We start from the raw sequence: 26,930 nt of genomic DNA on the forward strand, positions 1-26,930 counted from the left end.
CCCCCTACGGGGGAGAGTGGAGACTGGGTCATTTAATGTGTTCAAGCCCAAGTTAAACAGCTTTTTGACCTGTCCAAGTCCTAAATGGTTAGAAATCAAGGCTTGATAGATAAGTGTGATGAATTAGGTCAAACATAAATAGGAACTTAAAAACATATAAAGAAAAAAGATTCATTTAGGAGTTAACAACAGAAATTCTAATGCAACTCACAGAGAAAGAATATACCTAAAAATAGATATGGAGGCAACACACAAATACTAAGTAACTAAATTAGTGCGCAGCCCAGACAACAAAAAGACGTAGACCACGTTTTAATCACCAAAAAGGAGGCCTGGGAAGATGCACGACCACATCACAACTGGACAGGTTAGTAAATGTTAATTACAGAAGAAATGCTAGAACATCCAACTGGTAAAAATGAGACATTTTTACTTATAAACCTTTAACAAATGATTGAAAGATGAGATAAACAGGAATATTAAGATACAAAAATGAAACATCTTTACTGTCAACCCTTAATGAAGGATTTTTAAAGACTGAAAGAACATGAGAGAGATGAAAGGAGTGTAAACCATCACCACTAAATTGACTAGATGAAAGCTCAACTTCATATATGAAGCTTCAGCAAATAATTCAGCAAACATGCTAAGTGATGCAGTATTGCGTGAAAGTGGTTCGGAAACTATACAAAGGGTTACACCAACATTTGCAAATTGTGAGGAGTCAAAGTAATTTTAAAAAGAACAAGACCCTTTTCCTGAAATTTCAGAAGTATGACGAATTTTCAGGTAACATTCCCCAAACGGTATTTCCTCCCAAAGGGAGAAGATATCTTAATTATTCAGGGCTTTAAGGTAAACTTGTTTAAATGTTAATAAATATTCTATTAAATATTGTATTCTTAAATAGCCTTAGGTGTCTTTATATAGTTTCAAAATAGTTCTAAAATAACATCTATCACATTTGGTATTGTGTATTTTGGTTGTTTTTAAGCATAACCATATCCTTATTGACAAAGTGTATTGTTTGTTAATTTCTGTTAATAAATTGAGCAAATCATCTTATGTTTTTCTATTACAACCTGAAATGAACTCTAACATCTTACAGTCTTCCTTATGTGGGCAAGTGTGTTTCCTGGAGAGAGAATCTTAGATCCTTAAAATATCTGGACGTAATGAACATAGAACAGTACAGCACAGAACAGGCCCTTCAGCCCATGATGTTGTGCCGACCATTGATCCTCATGTATGCACCCTCAAATTTCTGTGACCATATGCATGTCCAGCAGTCTCTTAAATGCCCCCAGTGACCTTGCTTCCACAACTGCTGCTGGCAGCGCATTCCATGCTCTCACAACTCTCTGTGTAAAGAACCCGCCTCTGACATCCCCTCTATACTTTCCTCCAACCAGCTTAAAACTATGACCCCTCATGTTAGCTATTTCTGCCCTGGGAAATAGTCTCTGGCTATCAACTCTATCTATGCCTCTCATTAGCTTGTATACCTCAATTAGGTCCCCTCTCCTCCTCCTTTTCTCCAATGAAAAAAGTCCCAGCTCAGTCAACCTCTCTTCATAAGACAAGCCCTCCAGTCCAGGCAGCATCCTGATAAACCTCCTCTGAACCGTCGCCAAAGCATCCACATCCTTCCTATAATAGGGCGCCCAGAACTGGACGCAGTATTCCAAGTGCCGTCTAACCAAAGTTTTATAGAGCTGCAACAAGATCTCACGACTCTTAAACTCAATCCCCCTGTTAATGAAAGCCAAAACACCATATGCTTTCTTAACAACCCTGTCCACTTGGGTGGCCATTTTAAGGGATCTATGTATCTGCACACCAAGATCCCTCTGTTCCTCCACACTGCCAAGAATCCTATCCTTAATCCTGTACTCAGCTTTCAAATTCCACCTTCCAAAATGCATCACCTCGCATTTATCCAGGTTGAACTCTATCTGCCACCTCTCAGCCCATGTCGGCATCCTGTCAATGTCCAGCTGCAGCCTACAACAGCCCTCTATACTGTCAACGACACCTCCACCTTCGTGTCGTCTGCTAACTTGCTGACCCATCCTTCAATCCCCTCATCCAAGTCATTAATAAAAATTACAAACAGTAGGGGCCCAAGGACCGAGCCCTGTGGAACACCACTCACCACTGACTTCCAGGCAGAATATTTTCCTTCTACTACCACTCACTGTCTTCTGTTGGCCAGCCAATTCTGTATCCAGACAGCTAAGTTCCCCTGTATCCCATTCCTCCTGACCTTCTGAATGAGCCTACCATGGGGAACCTTATCAAATGCCTTGCTGAAATCCATATGCACCACATCCACAGCTCGACCCTCATCAACTTTATGGCATAGTTAAGGTCTCTTATTTTGAAACAGGCTCTTTGGGAGATGTGATTCTTGAGCAGCTTCTTCTCTTGTATGATGATTATGCAAACATTTGTAAATTGTTCAACTTGAACTCAGCAGACAGAACTTACCAGGAAAATATTCTGGTCCAGCTTAGCTCTAACGGCAGCAATAAATCACTTCAAAGAATTGTGGGGTCCAATCAGGAAAGTGAAGGTAAAGCCATAAGAAACCAACAAAATGGGCTAGATCCCACTGTCATTTCTTTTGAACTCCTCTTAATCTTGCTGGCCTTTCCCATGAATCAATCAGGATGGCTTAATTGGAGAAATATCAGTTCAACACCATGATGATTTTTTAAAACAATTAGTTTTTCTATATTAACTCAATAATATATGCATACATCATCACTGCAGGCTATTCTGAGGGATGTAACATAAAAATATGCCTGTGTTGGAGCACTTATAGCGTCCCCCCCATGAATGTATCAACTCAACTAGTTACAACCCATTAAAGAGCATGACAAACAAAAAGTCTAATTCATACAAAACACATTAGATCATGTTCCAGTCAAACCAGTTTATTGTATTTATAACATAGACACAGAATATACACTGAACTGTAGCATCCTCCCCCTTACAAAAGTATCATGAAGTACACATACAAATACACTCAGTTTCTGCATTTTAGTTCCTTCAAATGGAATCAGTGTACGGAGCTCCTCTCCGACCTCCTACAAGCTTCAAAGTTTTGTTTGGTACAGAGAACATCTGAACAATAAACGTTGGCATATACATTGTAAAAAAAAGTATCTTAAGGTGAGCAATAAATTGACCATATATATTGATAGTTTGCAGAATTTAAATGGGAGTTATAAATAAATTCAGTTCTGTCCTAAGTCTTTCAGAGGTTAAATTCTATAATTCAATCTTGGGATCACCCAGGATAGCAGCAAGAGCAACTACTAAACAAGAGATAGTTTAAAACAAAACTTCGTAAAAAGTGCAGTCTGGCAATGATCTACCGAAATCCTCCTTCTGTAAAATGACAGTCAAAGTCTGTAAACTAAACAGTAAAATTTTAACTTTCTGATCTTTGAGTGCAAGACAGCCATTAAATTCCACATTGCCGAGAGAAACAGAATATGAATTCTGATGAAATTAAGTTGAGAACAAAAACAATTCTCATCCAAATGAGTACTGAAAATATGAAGAGAAAATTACCTCAAGTCCTAGTTTCCTAATCTGCATGTCCCTGATAGGGAAGTATCAGGTAGAAATTAAGAGGAGAGGATTAACAAATTAAAAGGCAGGGAAGCCAACTGGTGGTGTTCAATAACAGAGCAGCAGTAGTGCAAGACTGGGAACAAGTAACGTATCTTCAAACTCAGGAAATTCAGTACAGTGCAACAAACTATTTAAAATCATAAAGTATTACATTTGGAGGTGGTCATCATAATTGAGATTGATGCACAGATTTCAGGCTAAACAAACTGATAACTAATGTTGCTTAGAAAGTGACACCGTGCGTTTAGAAGTACTCATCCTATTTAAAGAATTCATCTATTTAAGTACATTTGAATGTAGTGGAGTGACAAGGGTGATCAGCTAACTGATCTCAGGTGATTATTTGTTACAATCAATTGCAGGGTTACTAATGACAACAAATAGACTCATCGAAAGCATTTTAAAACTAACTACCTGGAACAGTTATTTAACTTCAGGCACTTAGATTAATATTCTGAATTCTCCTTTAATGAAGCTTTATAACAATCCTTTGAAAGGCAAATACAGAATAGAAGAAACTGCCAAATTGTGGTTTCCTCGAAGTTATAGAGCTGTACAGCTGTAGTGTAATATTCATCGGTTGGAAAATCATTTCCCATCATGTAGATGTTCAACAGCATAAAATGGAGAAAAGAGCATATGTAAACATAAAAAAACTACACATTTACAAAAGCTGTTTTCAATGCACTCAAAGTATCAGTTTCAATTGCACATTTCAGCTCATTCAACCCATTGCAAATAGCTGTATTTTTGAAAAGGTGTTGTACTTTAATGGCACAGAACAGAAAGGATACAACGTACAATTAAACAGCAAAGAAAACTTTCATTTCATTTCTTTAAATGCAATTTGTAGTTTTTGACTTAAATGTTTCATACCTCTCAGTGAAGCCCATTTTACATTAGAGTGCAGGAGGCACAATAAATTTAAACTGACCTGCCACTAGATGGCATTTTACACGAAGTTACCACATACTATCATTCTGTCTTTGAAGTGTGGAAAGAGAAACCAAAGCAGGTTCGTTGAAATGAGGTAAAACAAATTTGGCCCAATTAGAGTACAAATCTTGCCAGCAAATTATGTGATTGCCATTGCTACCATCTTGCTGACAATAAATTGCAGGTCAGTTCACAGCTAACATGACAGGAAGTTGAGATAGACAGAAGCAGTTTCCCCTTCTGACAAGTTTGTGGCTTGAGGATTGTCCTGTCACCAGATCAAAAAGGCCACGTTTTTCTCTTGGAGTGATTTAACTTAAGGCAAAAGGATTCACATGCAGCATTAAGAGCTGGACAAGATAAAATTATTTGCTTTATTGAAAGAGGTAGCATGTGTACAAAAACAAAACCTGAAAACTTTTAGAATGGTGAAACCTATCAACAGCTTCCCACGGCCTACTTCGTGTGCTGTAACAGACAAGTTTATATCTGATCCAGGATCAATTGTACATCAACATACTAAAGACTAGCTATTGTGGTCAAGTAGAAGTATCTACAAAAATGTGTTTGTCTCCTTAGGTTGTGTCACAGGCTAATAACCAAACTTTACCAACATTTTTTAAAAATGTGAATGTGTAAAACAATGTAATGATGCCCTGTTTTAGGGACATTGATTAAGTAACAGATATTGGCCTGGACAGTAGAGTACAACACTCCCGCTCTTCTGCAAAATTGGGCCATGGGACCTTTTACATCCACCTGTAACAGGCACATGGAGCCTCAGTTATAATGTTTAATCTGAATGACAAGGTAGTGTTCCCTCAGTAACGCAATGGAGTGCTAGCCTTTGTTGTTGTGGATTCAAGACAAGGAGAGGGACGTTAACATGGAATCATGAGGCTCTGAGATGACAGTGCTCCCACTGAGCTGCAGGAGATACAGGAAAAATTGTGGAAAAAAAAAATCCAACAGTTACACCTCTGCATTCATGGATGGTTGACATTCCTTAAACTGGGTATGTATTCAGCAAATCACAATTAGGTAGGGTTAAAATTTTTTTCCACTCATTTGCCAAGATTTTGTTGGGGCAAGATTCATGTTTCCCCAGGGTTAAAAAATAGACATTGGTAGAAATTTTGAACCTGTTTCCAGTTACTAGGAAAGGGTTAAAATTGCTTGCATCAAGTTTCCTTTTGGCTTATCAACATTCATAAGCTTAGGCACATTTTTTCCCACATTGGTGAGGGCAGGGAAGGAAACAGGCAACAAGACCAGGAAAAAAAGTTTTAAATGTAGTCTTGTGCTGATGTCAGCATTTCATCTGAATGTAGCAGAAGGTTCATGTTCGTAGTGACAAATGTTTTACTGTAGAAATGCTTTATTTGAAGGATCTTGGAGTGTTCTCTTTTAAAAGCAGGTACATTAAAATAATAGATACACCTGACTATTAGTGTATATTGAATACATGCAACTGCCGTTCAATGATTCTGTATTTTGCTTGGAATAAGCTCAATATTGGAAGTATACCACGTGCCTTAGTAAAATGAACAACACAATAGCCTCTTGAGATACTAATTTATAGAGGGACATTTGATCATTCTCTTTGCAAGCAATAAATACTAATATATTATGCATCTACTGTTTGTGCTTTATTTTTTGTAAGTAATCTAACTCTGCACTGCTTAAAGTGCTACTTGAAGCAAACATTGCACAGGTTTTATATTCTACCGTTTAAGGCATTAAGTCAGAGATAAGTTTTCATATCTTTACAAATTTATAAAGAATAAGTAGAGAAATAACTACATATTTGAAGATTATCAAATGAAGATGGTACAGATATTAGTAATAAATAAATGATGATACCCATGAAACACAGAATGAAACAAAGTGTTACAGTGTCACCAAAGTATTGGACTGTCAAGCTTGTTGAAACCTGGATCTTTCCGAAGTTCCCAGTAGGTCCCCGTGCTCACCCACATGTCTTCTCCACCTTCGCATGATTGTCTGTAAGAAAGACATTTTGAATTGTCTTCTCAAAGTATTACAATTGAACAGCACATAGAAATATGAATTATTGGGGAATAGTGGCCTGTTATACACTTAAACTAGTAACCATATGTTCAAATCCTATTTAGATTCAAAACCAGATTCCAATAAATCTGGTAGCGATGGGCAACCATCAAGAAAATGAACACTAAGCAGACAATCATTGTAACATTATTGCTGTTAAGTAGAACAGAATTAAGGTAGATATGAAACAGCAAAGTGAATCATGAGATGGTCGGGGTGATCAGCAACAAAAAGGTGCAGCTCATCACATTTTCTAATCCTTTTTCATTACCATTACCTATAATACATACTCCATATGTTTATACACAGATACTAACATTACTAAACATCTTCAGTTGCATTATCAAGGACCTTTTTTGTCATAAGATAAAGTTCTTTATAAATTATTCTAGTTTTTAAGTTCATGCACAACACATAGTAAACAAAGCAGCCTAACACTAAGGCTATGCCATATCTAGGCCTACGCTGATATGTGGCAAATAATATCCATGCCACATTAGCTGCCAGGTAATAGTCACCACCAATAAAAACACAACCTGCATCCACCCTCCAAATTTTCAACTACATCATCCCATCCTTCCTCTACCAGAATCCAGGGGTTACTAGTGACTAGACCATTTACTGGACCATCAATATCAACACTATACCTACAAAAGCAGGACAGCTACTTAGTAATATGTGATGAGTGACTTCCCCTTGACCTCTGAACATCTCTCACTATTCACAATGTTCAGGACAAGAGCAGAGTGGAATATTCACTATTCATCTAGATGTCTAGGTATTTTGCATTTGTTTTTACACAACAAGACACTCCAAGAATTGTCAGTGCAGTAAAGAAATATCATGGGATAAATGGAAGGAAAAACCTTAAACAATCACTATCACTGGAGGAATTAGTACCAGGAATGGTAATGGGACTAAAGGCTGACGAGACCCCATGACCTAATAACTAGCATCCCAGAGTCTGATAGAAGAGGCTGCAGAAATGATGGAATTGTAACGGCTGGATTCTCCCAAATTCCCTAGATTTTGGAAAGACTCCCAGACAGATTGGAAAAATGTAAATATTAAACATGTATTTTAGACATAAGGGGAACAGAAGTACAAATAAAAGAACTGTCAGCCTAACGTGTGTCATTAAGCAAATGCTGCAATCCATTAATAAGGAAGTAGCAGCAGCACATTTAGAAAATCACAAAACAGTCATGTAGAACCAACTTGATTTTGGAAAAGGGAAATCATATTTGATAAATCTAATGCAATTCTTAGAGGATGTAACATGCACGGTGGGTAGAGGGAAACCTGTAGAAGTAGCGTATTGAGATTTTCAAAAGACAAATAATAAGGTGTTACATGAAAGGTTCCTGCCTAAGGTAAGAGCAGCTCATGATGATGGATGGAGTTAGCACGGATTGGAGGACTGACGAAATATGAGGAGACAGAGAATCAAGATAAATATCATTTTCAAGTTGGCAAACTAACTTGTGGTATGCCATCAAGATTGGTGCTGGAACTCAACTACTAATAGTTTACATTAATAGCATGGACAGAGGAACAGTTTGTATTATAGCTAAATGTGCTGATGGTACAAAGATAGAAAGGAAAGCAAGTTAGGACGAAGTGTCTGTAAAGGGCTACATGTTAATTGGTAAAAGTTTGGCAATATATTTCCACGCGGAAAATGTGATGCTGTCCATTTTGGTGAGAAGAACAAAATATTGAAATACTATTGTAATGGAGAGAAACTGCAAAATGCTTTCATTCTAAGCGGTCTGGCTGTCCTCACACATAACAAGCAGGGAGCAGTGATGAGGAAGGCAAATGGAATGTTGACCTTTACTGCAAAGGAGTACAGCAGCTTTGTTATAACCATACATGGCACTGCTGAGACCACACTAAGAGTATGTTTTTTGTCTCCTTCTTGATGGACTGATGTACATACTTCCACCACTTGGAGGTAGTTCAGGGAAGGTGCACAATGCTGTTTCGTAGGTTGAAGCAGTTTCTGAAAAAAGGCTGAGCTAGTTAATCCTATACACTCACTGGAACTTAGCCAAATGAGGGGAGATCTGAGTGAATCACAAGATTTTCAGTGAGATTCTTAGGATAGACACAGAGGATGTGGATGTAGAATTAGGAGCACTGTTTCAAATTAAGAGGTGCCCCAACTAAGATGGAGGGGAGTAGGAATTTCTTTTTCCAAAGAGTTATTAATCTTTGGAATTTTCTACAAAACAGAGGAGCCTGGGTCATTGAATAAATTGAAGACAACTGTTGGACAGTTCTTGGATTGACAAGGGTTATGATTATGGGGAGAAGGCAGGACTCAAATCAAGGTAGAATTAATCCATGACTTCACTGAATAGTGGGGCAGACTCAATTGGCCAAGTGACACACACTCATCCTTCTTACACTATTGAACTGAATTTTCAGCAGCGCAGCACTGATCCACTTTGGCTTGTGAAAATATACTGTCTTCTGGATGTACTGTGAAAGCAGCACCTTCATGTCTCTCTACCACCAAGTAGCAACTTCATGGAAGTACACCATTCTGACTTAGGCATATGGGGATAGTTGTATACTATTGCTAGGGAAAAAAATAATGTTCTGGCAGCATTTTGAAAAAAATAAAACATCAAAAGCTCCAAGGATGCAGTAAAGGAAGGCAATAATAATTCAAAGCCTACCACTGGCACGCTTTCATTAACAGGGCTTGGCCTGCAAAATCTATATCCAGAGAATAAAGAACTATTTAAAATCTAAGCATATGAGAAATACTTCAATAAATTTGATCAAAGAATCAATATAAAATTTCACAAATTTTCTTTGCCACAACAATCAAAACTGTTGCTTTCAAACAGATAGTATAAATGTTTTTATATTCAAGCACTTCACAATGATTGTATCATTAATGTACAGAATAGAAATGCAGGAACAACTTCTGGTCCATACAATCCAAAACAGCAAGTTGTTGTGCAAATAAGTAATTTGATCATAAGGTGATACTTCTTTTTTGATAACAGTATTAATAAGACCACATCAAATTACTCATCTTACAACTGAAGTTTTTAATTTGGCCATAGTTTCATACTGAAGAAAGTGCAGCTCAGAACGACTCAACTGGGTTCAAACTGTATGAACTGTGGCATTTCTCATGTGCACATGTATAAACTTTACCTAATACTTTGACCAAGTATTTAACTAACTTCTTTAAAATGGATGAAATATCTTCATTAAATCAGGAGGCAGAAACTCTGTTGAACAAATTAATCTGTTGAGATTTCTATGCAAATAAATGTGGCTTTTATAATCATGACAATTGGCTGTGATTAAAATTTAACAAATTCTTTTTGCTCTATGCAGAGCATAATTTTTAATTATCAAGGAAAAAGCAATGTACTATGTTCTTTCTAAATTATAAAGTGGCCTCGGTTTAGCAATAATATCAAGGAGATCTTGTGATAATATATTTTGTTGTTAGTGCTAAGGATAAATTGAATAATAATACAAGTGTAATTTATTTGCACGCACTCAAACTAGTTAACATACCTAAAAAATTGAGGTTGATGTGTCATGTTGTTTTCTTCAAGAATTCTCCTCCTTTCTCTTTGAAGTTGTTCAATTCTTTCTTTCTGAGCTTCTGCAGCCTCTATGTTACCTTCTTCCAAGCATCTAGGATAACATTTCAAACCAGAAGTTTATAAAATCAAATGCAACTAAAGAAGTGTATTAAGAAAACACAGCAGTGTAGCATACAAAGGAAGGCAACTTCATTGATTATTCTGTGGATATATAAGCAGGGTTACACCATTGATATGGTTCAATTCATGAGACAAAGTGTATCCATAATGATCTTCAAGCACTTTTACAATCATGACTATTTTTAGGTAGTGACCAACTCTCTCCAAGATTTTTAAGAATAATTTTTGCAACACTGTTGATATGATTTTCCGTAAAGAACAGGAATTAATTCTCACGAGATGACAATCACAGCCTGAAAGAACAAATTCCAAAGAAATAGAACCATTCTTGCATACAGATTTGATGAGCTGAATCTTAACAGAAATTCGCTACTGAGATAACAAAGTGTGGAGCTGGATGAATTCAGCAGGCCAAGCAGCGTCTTTTTGCTTGGCCTGCTGTGTTCATCCAGCTCCACACTTTGTTATCTCAGATTCTCCAGCATCTGCAGTTCCCATTATCTCAAATCAGCTACGTGCCATTTTTCTATGAGTTTCATGGAGAGCTTGTCTCTGCAAGGCTTAGCACGATTTTCTCATTCCTACATCTCAAAATCAACTCATTAACTAGGTAGCAGAGCCTTAGGGTATCCCTCTCATCCAAAGCTAGCCTAAATCTTCCACTTCTTGTGGGCAGAAGTATTCACCTTGAGGCTAGACTGCCAGCTTGGTGCCTATTTTAGCACTGGCTTAGCCATCTGGAGGAATGCTGAGCAATGCCAAAAGGAGGTCAGTGACCTTCTCCTGTCAGGCCAAGTAAATACCATCATCTTTCTGCCACCTCACACTCACCATCTCTGCTACTGATCCCACCTCCCACCAAGGCTCATATAGTCTACCACACTCATTGTCACATGCAACATCTCTCATTCGCTCTCACCTTCCCAATTCCCCAAGGCATCCAACCTTGTATGCCCTCTGTGCTGCCTATCACTCCCTCAGGACATTTCAGCTTTCCTTCACTTGTATCAGTACTAATAGGTGTGGCAGCCACTTTCATCACATTCAATCCCTCCCCCGGTCTTATTCCAGGTTAAAAATAACCGATAGCACGTCAAGATAGGTATACCGTGCCTGACATTCAGCTCTTTAGCCTGTTTTTTTAAAAACAGGATCATGATCGTGATCATGCATGACCAGAAACCTAAACTCCTGTACTGATATCAGCTGATATCTTTACTGTGCCAGGACGCTGTTTGAAGGGCACTTACCTGGGCTTGACTGAAGTACTCCCCTTAGACTTTGAGGCATGGTTATTTGTTTGAAGCGCATGCAGTACCTTTAGCACAGTGCTACGGCAATATGGCTACCTCATTGACTGAGAACTACTGGCATCCAAGGACAAGCTGCCTGACTTTATGACTGCACTTAAAGTCAAGTCGAGATACGAGTCCTGTCAGACTGTTTGCAATGGCTGAGGCAGAACACTGCAGAAAGGGAAGGGAAGGCAATGCAAGGCCAAGTAGGAATGATATGAGCATCCAAGTAGGAGCAAAATGAGTGAGCACTGAGAGCACAAGCAAGGAGTTGCAAAGTGTCTCAAAACAGCATTGATGGACATCATTCATGGACATGGCCACTTGCGGTAACTGCCCATGAAGTGTGCCCACAGATGCGGACGACCAGTACCCAAATGGAGAACTAAAGGAGTAAGTGGCTAGCTGGAGGTTCATTTCTGGAATTCTAGTTTCTATCTGGTAGGGAAACTACTGAGGCAAGATTATGTAGTAATGAAGGTGATAATGATCAACAGCCTATGCTAATAGGCCTCTCATACTCATTATGAGAATCTCATCATGATGTTTTGGATTTGTTTGGAAAATTAGACTTTTCAGTTGAGACATTAGACATTGAGACTGGATGTGATGGGCCACTCACTCAAATATCCCAAATTTCTCTCTCAGTTCATATCATACATAGAATATTCCCAGTCACTTTTATCTTTTGGGTCACTTTATAATAAAATTCACTCAGGGAAGTATTTGTATATTATGATATTATTCCTTAGTTGTGTCTCCATCAATTCAAAAGGAGGAAAAGTAGCAAAATGATCAATTCTAGAAAGGGCAATAAAGGCTTACCAAGAACAAGGTGATTATTGTACTTGAGAAAATTATAAGAATGCAATACAAAGAGGTAGGCTTCTTACAAATACAATTTCAACATTCTCACCAACAAGCAGTACTTCGATGCATTTGGTCCCAAAAATAGCAATATGAACAATAGCCACAATAAATCCCAATTGAATATAAGTCAGGCATGGAAGCATACTGTCCAGATGTTTTAAGAAGGGTGGACTGTCTTTCTTATACGTAAACATATCAGTGGAGCTGCACACTAACCTTGGGAGAAATTAATGAGAACAAGTTTTACCCTTGAATGGTAAAGGGAGGGCAGCAGCTGCCTTATTTACATGACAAACGAGAAACTGCCAGAAAAAGAAGATTCTAACTTCACCCTCATTTCAGTAGCTGCTGCCTTCCTGGGTCTCTCTTGTTGCTGTTTCTTGGCTGTACATCTAGCCTGGACATTCAAATCATGTACTAGCCCATCCTTGAGGCACAAAGCCACAAACTGATTTTCAATAGCATTTATTGCACTGTGTTTTAGAAGAATGTTGAATTACTTTTAGAAAAGTATCTTTGGCAATTACCACAAAAGTGAACAATCTGCTCCAGATATCAAAATCAGTTGTTTCAATCTGAAACTGGACATTGTAACAATACAAGAAATTAATAAAAGGCTTAAAGGCTAAATCTACACAGCACATTCTAAGGTATGTCCATACTCTCCTCTTCCAGTTTCAAGGAACCTTTCTACCAATTGTACTATAGCCTAGCTCAGCCACTAAGCCCTCATATGCCCAAAAATTTCTCAAATTATTACAATCACCATCCTGCTGCTCTGGGAGCAAATAGAACCTGATATTCCAAATCAAATATAAATTCAAACCTTGTAGAGAAACTAAAATTTTCCAAAAGTCCTGCAAGAAGGTAAGATACACATCAGTGGAATTGTGAAATCATATAAAGTTTACAGCTCAACTCCAGATACCAGTACCAGATAGTAAAGACATACATTCTGCTGCATGGAAGATTTTTGTTGACTCTGATCTCCTTTCAGTTTTTATGACAGTTTTGAATAATTGCTAACGGTGATTGTAGCCTGATTACATAGCTTTGTTCAACCTGCACCTTGGAGGTTTCTGAAGGTAGAGCTAAACAACAGAAATACAACAACAAAACTTTGTTTTCCCCCACACAAAGTCATCTGGGCTCTACTTTCCAATATATTCCCCTTGACCTTACACCCAGATATTGCATGGAATAATTTTCTAAAAATGATTCACTCTGATGAATATCCAACTAAAATCCTGAAAAATTTCTCTCACTTCATCTATCGCGTACAATCTGAGTTCAGTTCGAGAACATTCAAAAGAGTCAATAAATGTAGGCATTCCACCTAATATTTTTCATCCAATTTTCCGAGTCTTTGGTTGTCCTTCTGAAAGTCAGGCACTTCTGCTGTAGGCTTTCATGTCTCTGAAGAGAATTCTTTACCCACAGATCGTTGACCAGGATGTTTCATGAGGCAATGGGATCTGGAGTGCAGGATTGCTTCATTTATTTTCTTCCCTCTCTCTTATCATAAGGCATTATGACTCAGTGTGATGACTTTGTTGGATAAATTGTTGCTCTTGTTAATGACTGGTAGCGATCTCTTCCACAGTCCTTATTACCAATGGTGTTATACTTCACGACGCGGATTACAGTGTGAAGTATTTTGTAAAGCCAAAGCCAAGAGAGGAGGCAGCAGGTTCAAAAACAGGACAGTAAGCAGTGGAAGGCTATTCTATTCAGTCTACAGGAATGTATGCAAATGGAAAAGATTCAAGCGTGCGATCTGTAACAAATCAAATAAGTGATTTCTTGATCAGTATTTTGATTGTTTGCTTTTGAAACCTGTATAACTTATTAGTGATTGTACAATTTTATTACTGGTAAATTTTTCTTGATAAAGTTTTATGAAAGTGTTTATTAGGTACAAATTAAGAAAATAAATTCCTTAATTAAATTAAAATAAAGATGTCAGGGTAGGTCATGTGTTGCAACTGCAGGGTGTGGGAGTTTCTGGATACCAATATGATCCAGGCCAACCACATCAGCAGAGTCTCTGGCTTGAAGAGTTCAATCGTTGACCTGGACATCAAGTTGCAGACACAGACATTTTAGGGAGGGGGAAAATTACCTCACTGCTTTATTCTAGGAAGCAGTTTCTTAGGATAGGTCCTTCAGATTTGATAAAGGGATCTGAGACAGGACAGCATGACTGGGAGTGAGGCAAGCATGTTGACCCAGAAGGTTTAAATGGAAGAGCTTTGGCCCTTGCAATGTCCAAAAGGTTCGAAGCTTTGGTAGCCTGTATAGATGAGAACAATGGTTACAGAGTGGGTAAACAAACTGACCGTGGCAATATATTACAGGAAGCCATTCAAGCAGGGTGATTTAGTAGGAATGTAATGGTAGTAAGGGACAGCCGTAAAGGGTGCAGAGGAGATTTACCAAAATGTTGCCTGGTATGGAGGGAAGGTATTATGAGGAAAGGCTGAGGGACTTGAGGCTGTTTTAATCAGACAGAAGAAGGTTAAGAGGTGACTTAATAGAGACATACAAGATGATCAGAGGATTAGATAGGATGGACAGTAAGAGCCTTTTTCCTCAGATGGTGACGGCTAGCACGAAGGGACGTAGCTTTAAATTGAGGGGCGATAGATATAGGACAGACGTCAGAGGTAGGTTCTTTACTCAGAGTAGTAAGGGTGTGGAATGCCCTGCCTGCAACAGTAGTAGACTCGCCAACTCTAAGGGAATTTCAATGGTCATTGGATAAACATATGGATGATAATGGAATAGTGTAAGTTAGATGGGTGTCAGATTGGTTTTACAGGTCAGCGCAACATCGAAGGCCGAAGGGCCTGTACTGTGTTGTTACATTCTATTATTCTGCGTAGTCGAGAATAAAATTCTAGATGCACGTGTTGTCTACCAGGGTCATTTCCCCTGTGTTGAAGATTAACTTGAGTGGGAAGTGATGAATCCAATAGTTATGGTCATGCTAGTACTAATGACATAGACAGAACTGGGTGAGAGGTTCTGCTGAAGGAGTATGAGCAGCTAAGGTTTAAATTAAAAAGCAAAAATTAAAAAGAAAAAAATTCTCTGGATTTGTACCTTAGTCACAAACAAATTGGCACAGGTAAGTAAGATTGGACAGCAACGTGTGTTACTCAGAAAAGACTTTGAGAGTACAGTTTCAATTCATTGGGCATGACACCAGTACTGGGGAAACTGGGAGATGGATCATTAGGGTGGTCTTCAGACGAACCATGTTGAGACCACTATTCTGGTGAATTATAGAACTAGGGTGGTACAGGATTCTGTAAACTAAATAATGGGAATGTAAGGGATTAAATTTTGGAAGACATGATAATATTACTGAAAAGACAAGGCGAGAGAGTAAGGTGTTAATAAGGGAAATTATCAGCAAGGAGCTGCAGTAAGGGTCACAATGAACCAACTTACGAGTGTACCAGCAAAGAATAGAGGTTACAAATATAATAAAAAGGACAAAACTAAAAGATTTTTATCTGAATGTAAATAATATTCATAGCTAAACAGATAAATAAAAAAACCTCATGATCTGATTGCCACCACAAAGCCACGGCTGCATTATAACTAGAAGACTGGGACCTGAAAATTCTAGGGTATGTGACATTAATGAAGGACAGGTATTAGGAAAAGCTAAGGGGATAGCTGTTAATGCAGGATGATACTGGCACAATAGACAAGAGATGACTATTTCAGAAGATCAAGATATAGAATCAACTTGTATAGAGTTGAGAAATTGTAAATGCAAGAAGTCATTCGTCGGAATCATGAACAATAAGCACACTGTAGGATGTAGTAAGAATATCACAGGTGATTTGAATCTCCATAGTTTGGATAATTAGTTCATGGAGTTTTCTGGTACAGTTTCTTAAAGCAGCATGCTCTGGAGACACCCAGAGGACAGGCTATGCTAGATCTCAATGTGCAGTGTAACAGAATTAACTCATGACCTCATACTGAAGGTGCCCTTAGGCAGCAGTGATCATAATATGATTGAGTTTACATTCAATTTTAGGGAAAGAAGATGAAACCTAGGTTGAGCATTTTAATATTAACAACCAGCAATTATGAAAACATGCAAATAAAGCTAGCAAAAGTGGACTGGAAAATTAGATTACGAGATAGCTCAGTAGAGATTCAATTGCAGAGACCTTTCGTACTTCAGTGAAATTAGAAAAGATACTTTTCCGTGAGAAAGAAAGTCTTAAGGGAAGAATGAATCCTCCATGGCTAACAACGGAAGTTAAACATAGTATAATTTAAAAAAAAGCATGAAGTGCCAGAAAGATAAGTGACAGGTCGTGAAGATTGACAGAATTTTTTTTAGAAAAGGAATATTGGTAAAATAATAAGGGGAGAAATTAGTACATAACAGACAGCTAGCTAGTAATATAGAAACAAAGTAAGAGTTTCTAAAGGTATTTGAAAAGAAAACCAAACCACAAAGTGAGCATTGGTCCTCTAGAAGCAAGACAGAAGAATGAACAAAATCATACAGCACGGAAACAGACCCTTCAATCTAACTTGTCCGCACTGACAAGATATCCCAATTTGATCTAGGCCCATTTGCCAGCATTTAGCCTATATCCCTCTAAACCCTTCCTTTTCAAGTACCCATCTGGATGCCTTTTAAATGTTGTAATTGTACCTGCTTCCACCATCTCCCCTGGCAGCTCATTCCACACACACACCGCCCTCTGTGAAAAAACTGCCCCTCTGGTCCCTTTAAAAAACTTATAGCAAATGAGGAAATCACAGATAAGCCAAAGTTATTTTTCATCCATCTTTGCTATTTGTATCCTTTACAGTATCCAATAAATAATTCTGAAACACAATGAAAGAGGACAAGAAATATCAATTACAATCTCCAGAAAAAAATACTGAGGAAATAACTAAACCTAAAACCTGACAAGTCCCAAAATCATTGTCAGGTCTTAAATGAAGTGATTGCTGAAACAGTAGGTATATCAGTTTTAATTTTCAAAATTCTGGAAACTCCTCTAATCAACAAGTGAAGGACACGGAAGGCAGGAAACTAGTTGTCTCAGTTACCTTAGCATCTGGCAATAGGGGAAATGCTAGTAAGGAAACTAGATCAGGGTACAAACAACATTTTAATATATTCAGGCAGTATGACAGGCAAGTTATGATTGACTAATTTACTCGAGCTCTTTGGGGAAAATAGGTGAGATGGATATATGGAAACCTGTGAATGTGCTGTACTTAGATTTCTAAAAGCATTTGACAAAGTGCCATATCAAAAGTTACTACACAAAAAAAAGTTTACAGTATTAGGGGTAACATATAAACACAGATACAGGGCTGGTTAGCGAAGAGGAAACAGTTGGATTAAATTAATCATTTTTAGGCTGGCAAGATGTAACAATTGAGATGCCACAAGGATCAGTGCTGGGCCTTCAACTGTCTACAATTTCTCTGAATGCTGAGGATGACACAAAGAAGGTAGGAAAGCAAGTTGTGGTGAAGAATACATTATGGTCTACAATGGGATATAGATAAAGTGCATGGGCAAAAATTTGACAGATGGAGGATAATACAGGAAAACATGAATTTGTCTCTCTGGGCAGAAATAGAGGAGCAGCAGATTATTTAAATGGAGAAAGACTGCAGACCACTAAGGCAGAGGGGGAGCTGGATGCTGTGGAACATGAATCACCAAAATTAGAATGAAGGTACAAGAAATGATGAAGGGGCAAATAGAATGTCGTTTATTGCATGGGGAATGGAATATTTACATGGTGATGCTTTGCTGCAATGGTACAGGGAGAACCTATCTCAAGTATATGTACAGTTTTGGTCTCCCTAGTCAACAAAGAACGTAAGTGTGTTTTAAGCAGTTCATAAAAGTTTATTCAACTGATTCTGGAGATTGGGGAGTTATCTTAAGAAAAAGGAACTGACACTTTAGGTGTTTATCTACTGGAATTTAGATGAAAGAGAGGTGATCTTATTGAAACATTAAAGGAATCCTGAGAGGAACTAACAGGGTGGCTACTGAAAGAATATTTCCTCCTTTGTCAGCAACTAGAGGTAACCCATTGAAGACAGAGGAGAATTCTTTTCTCTTAGAGGAAGGAGTATCTTTGGAACCTTCTACCACAGAGTTAGAGGCAGCATTACTTAAGGTAGGGACAGATTCTTGACTAACAGGGGAATCAAATATCAGCTGGGAAATGTCAGGCCATGGAGTTAAGGTTAACAGTGAGATTTGCCATGGTCATATTAAGTGACAGAGCAGGCTTGATGGCTGATGGATTCACTCCTGCTCCTAATTCATCTAGTTGTGCTTGTTCCTTCCCATCTCCTGGAACATAGAGTAAATAGGGCCTAATGAAGGCAACAATATTCACGCATCCACCCAGCAGCCTGTCCACTGGAGGTGATTTTGCAGATTTGCCTGAAAGCTTATGGAGTTGGCTTCAAGATGGACACTGAATCCAGGAGGAGTGGACTGGAGTGGGAATTCAGTTCTTTGGCAATTTTGTGTATCACTGATCCACAGTCAATTCAATATAGGAGAGTGGTGATGACAGCTGCTATATACGTTATAACTTTGGTGACTTATGGACATTTTTGTTGACAAACACTTGCTCTCGTAGATTGTGGAAGGCTGATCTCCTCATTAACAACTGTCTTTTGAGACAGGGATGCTGTCAGTGTATGGAAAATACTCAACATGTTCCTTCAACGCATATAGGAGGTGGAACATTTGACTGACTGGATGTATGTTACTGCAAAAGTTTTGCTTTGACAGCTTTCAAAACAGGCTGAATTTCCGTATGCAGAATTGAAGAGGTCAAGGATGGCTTACAAACTGGTGCAACCTGAGCCATAACATGGCATTATCCTCAAACTACGGATCGCACGTACGTATGGCGGGTCAGTTTAATTTTAGCATAGGCTGAGGTTAAAAGTGTTTTCTGTCGAGACATTATTTAACACTACCACCAAACGGCAGTTATTCTTCGATAAAGAGATGAATAGTCATTGTCAGGGAGACTTCAATCTCACTGTCTTGCTTGACCCTGGTCTGGCATTTGTTTCAGATCTCCCACCCAAGATAGTTATAATCATATCACCCTGACTAGTTATGGACAAAGTGGGAATTGAATGAATTTTAAATTATAATTGCATTTCCCTTCACAAGTCCAACAGAGGGAAGTATTGCTAGATTTATTCATTTTTTTTTAACTCTCATCCCTTGCTGAGAGAGGCTGAACAGTATTCCCTTAGTTTTTAAATTGCAATTATTAATAAACCCAGAACGAGCACCTTTAAGACTAAATCAAAAATTGGGCTTATTAACAAAATATTCAAAACACAGGTAATTGTTTTGCTACTCCACCCACCCACACCCACAAGAAATCAGAAGAGAAGTTAGGTTATATGTTACAAGTTTTGGTAAACCAAGAGGTATTGAAATTCATTACATACAAACTGTAACTTTTTGGACGTCAGTGTCCAATAATAGATTCCTTGGTAGGTGGTCTTCCTTATTACAGGCAAAGCATAGGCTTCAGTCAACAACTGACTTAGAATTCCTGAATTGTACATTTAAGCTATTCAACAAACTTAGATTTCAGTCTTGCAACAATGCCAGATATTTCAGGTGCTAAGAGTCAATCCAGTTAGAAGGTTGTTTAGTCACAGCCAGGGAGGTAGCTTTACCACACCCATCAGAATTTCCATTACAAGGTGAAGTAATTAAAAATATAAAATTAGCACCTATTTTAACATACAGGGCTTTGAGGTTTTTTTCAGTCCACATCTGGCTGGAAGCAGACAGTCAAATGTTTGGTCAGGTTGGCTAATGAAACAAAGGGTCTCCTCTTGTTGTTCCTGACATTTTCTTAGTCTTTGTCATCTCATAAATCAAAATCAGAGATGGGCCGAGAGGTGGCAGATGGAGTTCAACCTGGATAAATGCGAGGTGATGCATTTTGGAAGGTCGAATTTGAAAGCTGAGTACAGGATTAAGGATAGGATTCTTGGCAGCGTGGAGGAACAGAGGGATCTTGGTGTGGTTAAAATGGCCACCCAAGTGGACAGGGTTGTTAAGAAAGCATATGGTGTTTTGGCTTTCATTAACAGGGGGATTGAGTTTAAGAGTCGTGAGATCTTGTTGCAGCTCTATAAAACTTTGGTTAGACCGCACTTGGAATACTGCGTCCAGTTCTGGGCGCCCTATTATAGGAAAGATGTGGATGCTTTGGAGAGGGTTCAGAGGAGGTTTACCAGGATGCTGCCTGGACTGGAGGGCTTATCTTATGAAGAGAGGTTGACTGAGCTTGGTCTCTTTTCATTGGAGAAAAGGAGGAGGAGAGGGGACCTAATTGAGGTATACAAGATAATGAGAGGCATAGATAGAGTTGATAGCCAGAGACTATTTCCCAGGGCAGAAATGGCTAGCACGAGGGGTCATAGTTTTAAGCTGGTTGGTGGAAAGTATCGAGGGGATGTCAGAGGCAGGTTCTTTACGCAGAGAGTTGTGAGAGCATGGAATGCGTTGCCAGCAGCAGTTGTGGAAGCAAGGTCATTGGGGTCATTTAAGAGACTGCTGGACATGTATATGGTCACAGAAATTTGAGGGTGCATACATGAGGATCAATGGTCGGCACAACATTGTGGGCTGAAGGGCCTGTTCTGTGCTGTACTATTCTATGTTCTATGTTCTAAAGTCACAGGTTCTAGTGGAAGGCTGAAGGTCACATTTTGTCTCAGGAAGGATTTCCTCAATCACTTGCCTGGCTGTCATCAAACAGCTATTTGATTGCAGTGGTACAGTGTTAGGGCCAGGGACTGGTGGTGTTTTTACTTCCAGAGAGGATTGTCTCCTAGTTCTGTTGTGTCGAAACATAATAGTGGTTCAAGTAGTATAGAGCGACCTTTGTTGTCCAAACTGGGATGTCCAATCAAAAACAGACTTTTTAGAAACACCAACACATTCTTAAATTAAATTCTAACTTTGGAGACTCTTAAGTGATAGACTCAGCAAACAAACAGAAGAATTACATTGAAGACTACAGTACAAGTTTAAGGTAAAATACAAATGTGAACAAAAAATGGGGAACATTATGGTAATGGTGAGCATACTTCCTGATGCAATACAAACAACAGTGCGCAGAAAATCAAATGAAAAATGCGATATACAAACACTAACATTATCAATGAAAAAACAAATCTTATATTCAAAGGTACCAGATTTTGAAATCACACCTAGTCTATTATAGGCTACTACTAAAGAGGTACTTTCTCTGCTCGAACCTTTCATTGTAACACCTACCAACATGGCATATCATAATAATTAATCTGAGAACAAATTCTTTAAATTCAATGTAAAGAAGGTCCAGTTGTCTTTCATGAATAGAATGGCGGCTGTTATGTGTAATATTTCAGACAGTGGGAGTCCTGGTAATTGTGGGATGAGGCAAGCACACACCCAAGTGCAAATGAAATGGATTCGTAATGATTAATCTCAGAGGAATGTGTATTTGGGTGTGTGTATTATCAATGTTTGGAGCATAAACAAAATGTACATTTTTGCGATGGAACTGTTTATATGTGGTTGCTTAAGTAACAATTTGTTTCCACCAATGTAATGTTGTATACAACTCATGCACAAGGGGATGTTCAGACAAATACCACCAGATTATTCAACTGTTTTGAATCAGTCACCTAATGACTCAGCTCTTGAGCAAATATGCTTGAATCAGAAAGCCAGAATGGACCAGTTCTGACTAATCTGCATTTTTTTTAAAAAAAGGTTATGCCTAAGGTAAAAGGGAGTGCTTATTAGTGTTATCCATATCAACTTCCAGAAGGTTATCTAATAAGGTTGACAGATTAAAAGAAAAATGCTCTGAACGGTAGGTAGCGTTTAAAGTACAACTGGAAATTAGATAAAACGTAGGAGCCACAATAGAGGAATAAAGGGTATGAATGCAGTTCAACTGATGGGCAGGCCAAGTGATCCTAAGGATGTTATTTGTCTCAATTTTTCATTAATTAATGACTGATGAAAGAACAGAGTTGAATATCCAAGTTGGTAGATGATCCCGATTCTGAGAGAGAGTAGGAACGGAGCAGGTATGGTTACAACATTTAGAAAGACACTTGGATAAATATGTAAATAGGAGAGGTTTGGAGGGATAAAGTTGCCTTTTCTCTATGGTAGGATCTCTCATGATTTTGAATACCTTCATTAAATCTCCTCTTAACGTCTTCAACTCAAAGAACAATCATCTCAAACCCACCAATCTGTCCAACTAACTCAAATGTCTATAACCAGTCTCTTGTATTTTTTTTTCTGTAGCTCAACTAAGGCCATTCCATCTTTACTAAAGTATGGTGCCCAGAGCTGAACATAGAAACCCGTTGTAAAACAGCTTTGAAAGCACAGGGAATGAACTTGCAAATACAGTAATGCTGGTAAATCTTTGGGGAACATGTTACGAAAATTATGGGCCTTTGAAACTCTCTGGATTCGGTTGTTGACTTGCTCGCCGATCTGGCTGATTGTAGTACAGATGTTTTGTCACCATGCAAGGTAACATCATCAGCGTGGCCTCTGATGAAGTGTAGTTCTAGTCTGCTTAGTATTTACATGACCTGGTTTGTTGAGGTGTTGTGTGTCATTTTTGGTTCTTTTTTGCAAGGGTTTGAATATGGGGTTGGAGTCCAGTTTTTTGATAGCATTACAGGTGGAGAACCAGGCCTCTAGAAATTCCCATGCGTGTCTATGGTTGGCTTGAGCTTGGACCATCACATCGTCCAAGTTAAATTGACGGCCTTCACACGAGTGTACTGAAATGAGCGTAAGTTGGTAGTGTCACTTGGCTGCTAGTGTTTTGCTAGAGTTTATGTAGACTCAGGGGAGAATGAATGGCAAACGGGGAATTTCAAACCACAGTATACAGGAAGGCAACCCACACTGACCAAATCCTTAATTTTCACAGCAATCACCCCAATGTTCACAAACAAAGCTGTGTTAGGACACTATTCAAACTGGCTGCAACCCACTGCATCACACCCAAACTTCGCAAGAGGGAGGAAGAACACCTGTACAGGATTTTCGCTATCAATGGCTACCTCGCCAACTTCATTTGCAGAAGCCTAATGGATAGACAACACCAAGAGGACACAATGTGACTTAATACACTGGCCACGCTACCGTATGTCAAGAACCTATTGGAACTGATGAGACTCCTACGACCACTAGGAAAAAAGACAGCACACAAACCCACAGCCACACTATGACAAACACTCGCAAGGACCAAAGACCCATAACCATGACAGGCAGGACCAACACAGTATAGAAAATACCTTGCAAGGATTGCCAAAAATATCACATCGGCCAGACAGGAAGAAAACTAGCCAGCAGGATACACAAATACTAGCCAGCAGCAAAACGACACAATGAACTTTCCCTCCTTTCAGTATACTCAGACAATGAAGGCCATCAATTTAACTGGGACAACATGACCATCTTCGCTCAAGCCAACCAAAGACGCGCAACAGAATTCCTAGGGCCGGGTTCTCCTCCCATAATGCTATCAATAAACATGTGAAATTAGACCCCAGATACAAACCCTTGCCAAAAAAAAACTGGAAATGACACAAAACACCTCAACAAACTGGGTCATATAAATACTAAGTGGAGTAGAACTGTGATAACAAGGTGTACAGCTGGATGAACACAGCAGGCCCAGCAGCAAACAAGGAGCAGGAAGGCTGACATTTCGGGCCTAGACCCTTCTTTTGCTTCATTGGAGACTGCACTGATGATGTTATCTCACATGGTGTCGAAACATCTGAACTTCAGCCAGCCAGCCTGGTGAGCAAGTCAACAAACTCACCCACAAGCCGAACTACAAATCTTCGCAAGAACCTTAAACTCTTTGCATTTATTAACAATGAAGAGCTGACTGGTCACTTCAACCGTAACTTCTTGCAACTGGGTGTCTTGTACTCTTTATTGTTACTTTCCCAATTCTACCTTCACAAGGCCAACTGAGGTGTTGCATTCATTAAAAAAAAGTACCTTTGATCAGGTCTAAATCTTGTATCAGTGCGTGGCAGATATAACTTTTCATCAGGTTCCATTTCATTCAATCCTAGTGCGTATTTGGTAAGACCATAGTACTGCTCAAAGTCTTTTGGCATGGCATCTACAAAGATGAATAAATACATAAATCATAGGGATATGCAACACACAAATGTCAAACCAAAACAGAGTATCACATCAACAACTGCACAAATTACAATAATATAAATCAATCCTTAAATTAAAGGGAAAATGCTCAGAAAATCCATTTGAATTTGATAGAGAACACAGTGCAATTACATTTTAAATGGAAAATCTGAGTCTTTTCCAATTTTAAATAAGTTTAAATAGACACTTTGCTTAGTGAAGCTGTTGATGCTATACATTACCCTAGCCAAATAGTTTACTCAATGCAGATTAGGTTAAATTTTCATTATTCTTTCACAAGGTGTGGGTATCACTGGCAAGATCAGCATTTACTGCCCATTTTTGTAGCCCTTGAACTGAGTGGCTTACTCAGGTATTTCAGAGGGCAGTTAAGGGTCAACCACATTGCTGTGGGTCTGGAGTCACACAGTCTGTAGTCACGTAGGCCTTATAAAGAAAGCACAGCAGATTTCCTTCCCAAAAGGATATTAGATACTTGAAGGCAGCTGCATTATCAAAAGCAATGAAATGAGCTTTGAACTCCAGAATGATTAATTAAATTCAAATACTACCAGCTACAATGGTGGGATTTGAACCCATGTTCTTGGACTTTTAGCCTGAGCCTCTTAATTACTAGTCTAGTGAAATTACTGATTCATCCAATGAACAGTGCATTTTTCATTTGTAGAAATCTTTCACACTTGCCATTGAATTATCCAATTAAAAAATACCTGGAATCAAGAAGACTCAAACATTTGATTTCAAAAGAAACTGTGGGCATAAACTCAACAAATTAAGCATTTTGTCAAAAAAAACTAAAAAGAGTGATTTGAGTATGTTTTGAGTTTTGATAGCTACTTAAACACTTTACAAGTGTTTGTAGTCTGTATGATCATCTTGTCTGGAAAGAGCAATCCTGCTAATGGCAGCCCTCCCATTTGGTAGTTTCCAAAAACAGGCTTAGTCACACCAACAGCACATTTGTAAATTGGCACTTTCAAGTGCCAGTGCAATTGTTGTTTCCTATGTTTACAGAACATAGATATTAGAATGCAAAGGGTGAAAGACCTTGACAAAACTCGTATCTGAACCTCAGAAATTCAAAAGAACTATGCCAAATGTTCTGCTCACTTCCAATCAATAAGCTAATCCATCCCTTTACTTAGTTAAGAAAAAGTCTATTAAAATATATAAATGGGCAAAATGTACAGTTAATATCAATGAATGACTCTGCACCCATGTGCTCTGGATACTAGAGATTTGCTGTTCCATTGCTCCTACAGTATGGAGCCTGCACTTCGCTAACACAAGAAGCCAGTTTCAAAAGTTTAGATAAATAAAACCAAAGATTGTACATTTAACTAATAAGCCAAATGCAATTTGATACAAAATAACGCTAACTATCTTTTCTTACTGCAATTTAAAAGATTAAGGATAGAAACTGAGCAGGAGTTTTAAACACTGCAGCATCTTCCCACAACTCAACAAGTGGTCCCATTATGACACATAATGTGTAGCAATTTTGTTTTAAAACAGGTCGTGACATTCAGGAAAAAAGGTCTGTTTTAAAAAAAGACGCAGCTCTTCTTAGCTTCACATTCAGAAACAGCGAAAGCAAACCCCCCAGAGTCCTGAATACATGGGCGACATGTGGAGCAGAGATGACAACTTGCCAAATTTAGCACAAAAATACAAAACATTTTATTTAAAAATCAGATGCTCTTGTTTTCTCCAGGTTTCTCAGTTTCAACAGAAATGTATTGAAAAACCTTGCTGTGTGTTTACCTCTGACATTAAAGACAGAAGAAGCTTCCAATGCAGAATCATGTTTGGCACAAGAATAATGTTGTAGAACAGACCTTCCTAATGGGTGGTTGAGATCCCAAGAGGGATCATGAGCTAACACTTTCTTATTATCAGCCTCAAGGCAAAAATGGTTAATCTCCTTTGCCTGCTCTTAGAGGACTCCTTGCATCCACCCCAAAAACCACTCACAGGAGGGGAAAATGGTTGAGATTGCTGGGGGTCAGTCACTTCAACTCCAGGACATCTCTGCAGGAATTCCTCAGGGTAGTGTCCTCGACCCAACCACCTTCAGCTAGTTCAATGACCTTCCCTCCATAAGGTCAGAAGTGGGGATGTTCACTGATGATTGCACAA

The 26,930-nt window shown here is 38.6% G+C and overlaps 1 protein-coding gene across 5 annotated transcripts in view; it reads right to left on the reverse strand.

Moving 5' to 3' along the window:
* Nucleotides 1-2,933: 2,933 nt before the first annotated feature.
* The window catches only part of osbpl3b (oxysterol binding protein-like 3b), a 196,194-nt gene continuing 172,197 nt past the window's right edge, over nucleotides 2,934-26,930 (reverse strand). For 4 of the 5 annotated variants that reach the window (XM_059654038.1, XM_048563469.2, XM_048563478.2 and 1 more), the window contains 3 exons: nucleotides 24,621-24,747; nucleotides 10,201-10,323; nucleotides 2,934-6,585 (listed from right to left, as the gene is read on the reverse strand). In XM_059654038.1, the coding sequence (XP_059510021.1) occupies nucleotides 6,480-6,585; nucleotides 10,201-10,323; nucleotides 24,621-24,747 (356 nt within the window). In that variant the 3' untranslated portion in view covers nucleotides 2,934-6,479. Of the gene's footprint in view, nucleotides 6,586-10,200; nucleotides 10,324-14,055; nucleotides 14,295-24,620; nucleotides 24,748-26,930 lie in introns of those variants that run through there. The other variant, XM_059654041.1, reaches the window with a different exon arrangement.

This window comes from Stegostoma tigrinum, chromosome 2 (genome assembly GCF_030684315.1).
Source record: "Stegostoma tigrinum isolate sSteTig4 chromosome 2, sSteTig4.hap1, whole genome shotgun sequence".
Lineage (NCBI taxonomy): Eukaryota > Metazoa > Chordata > Chondrichthyes > Orectolobiformes > Stegostomatidae > Stegostoma > Stegostoma tigrinum.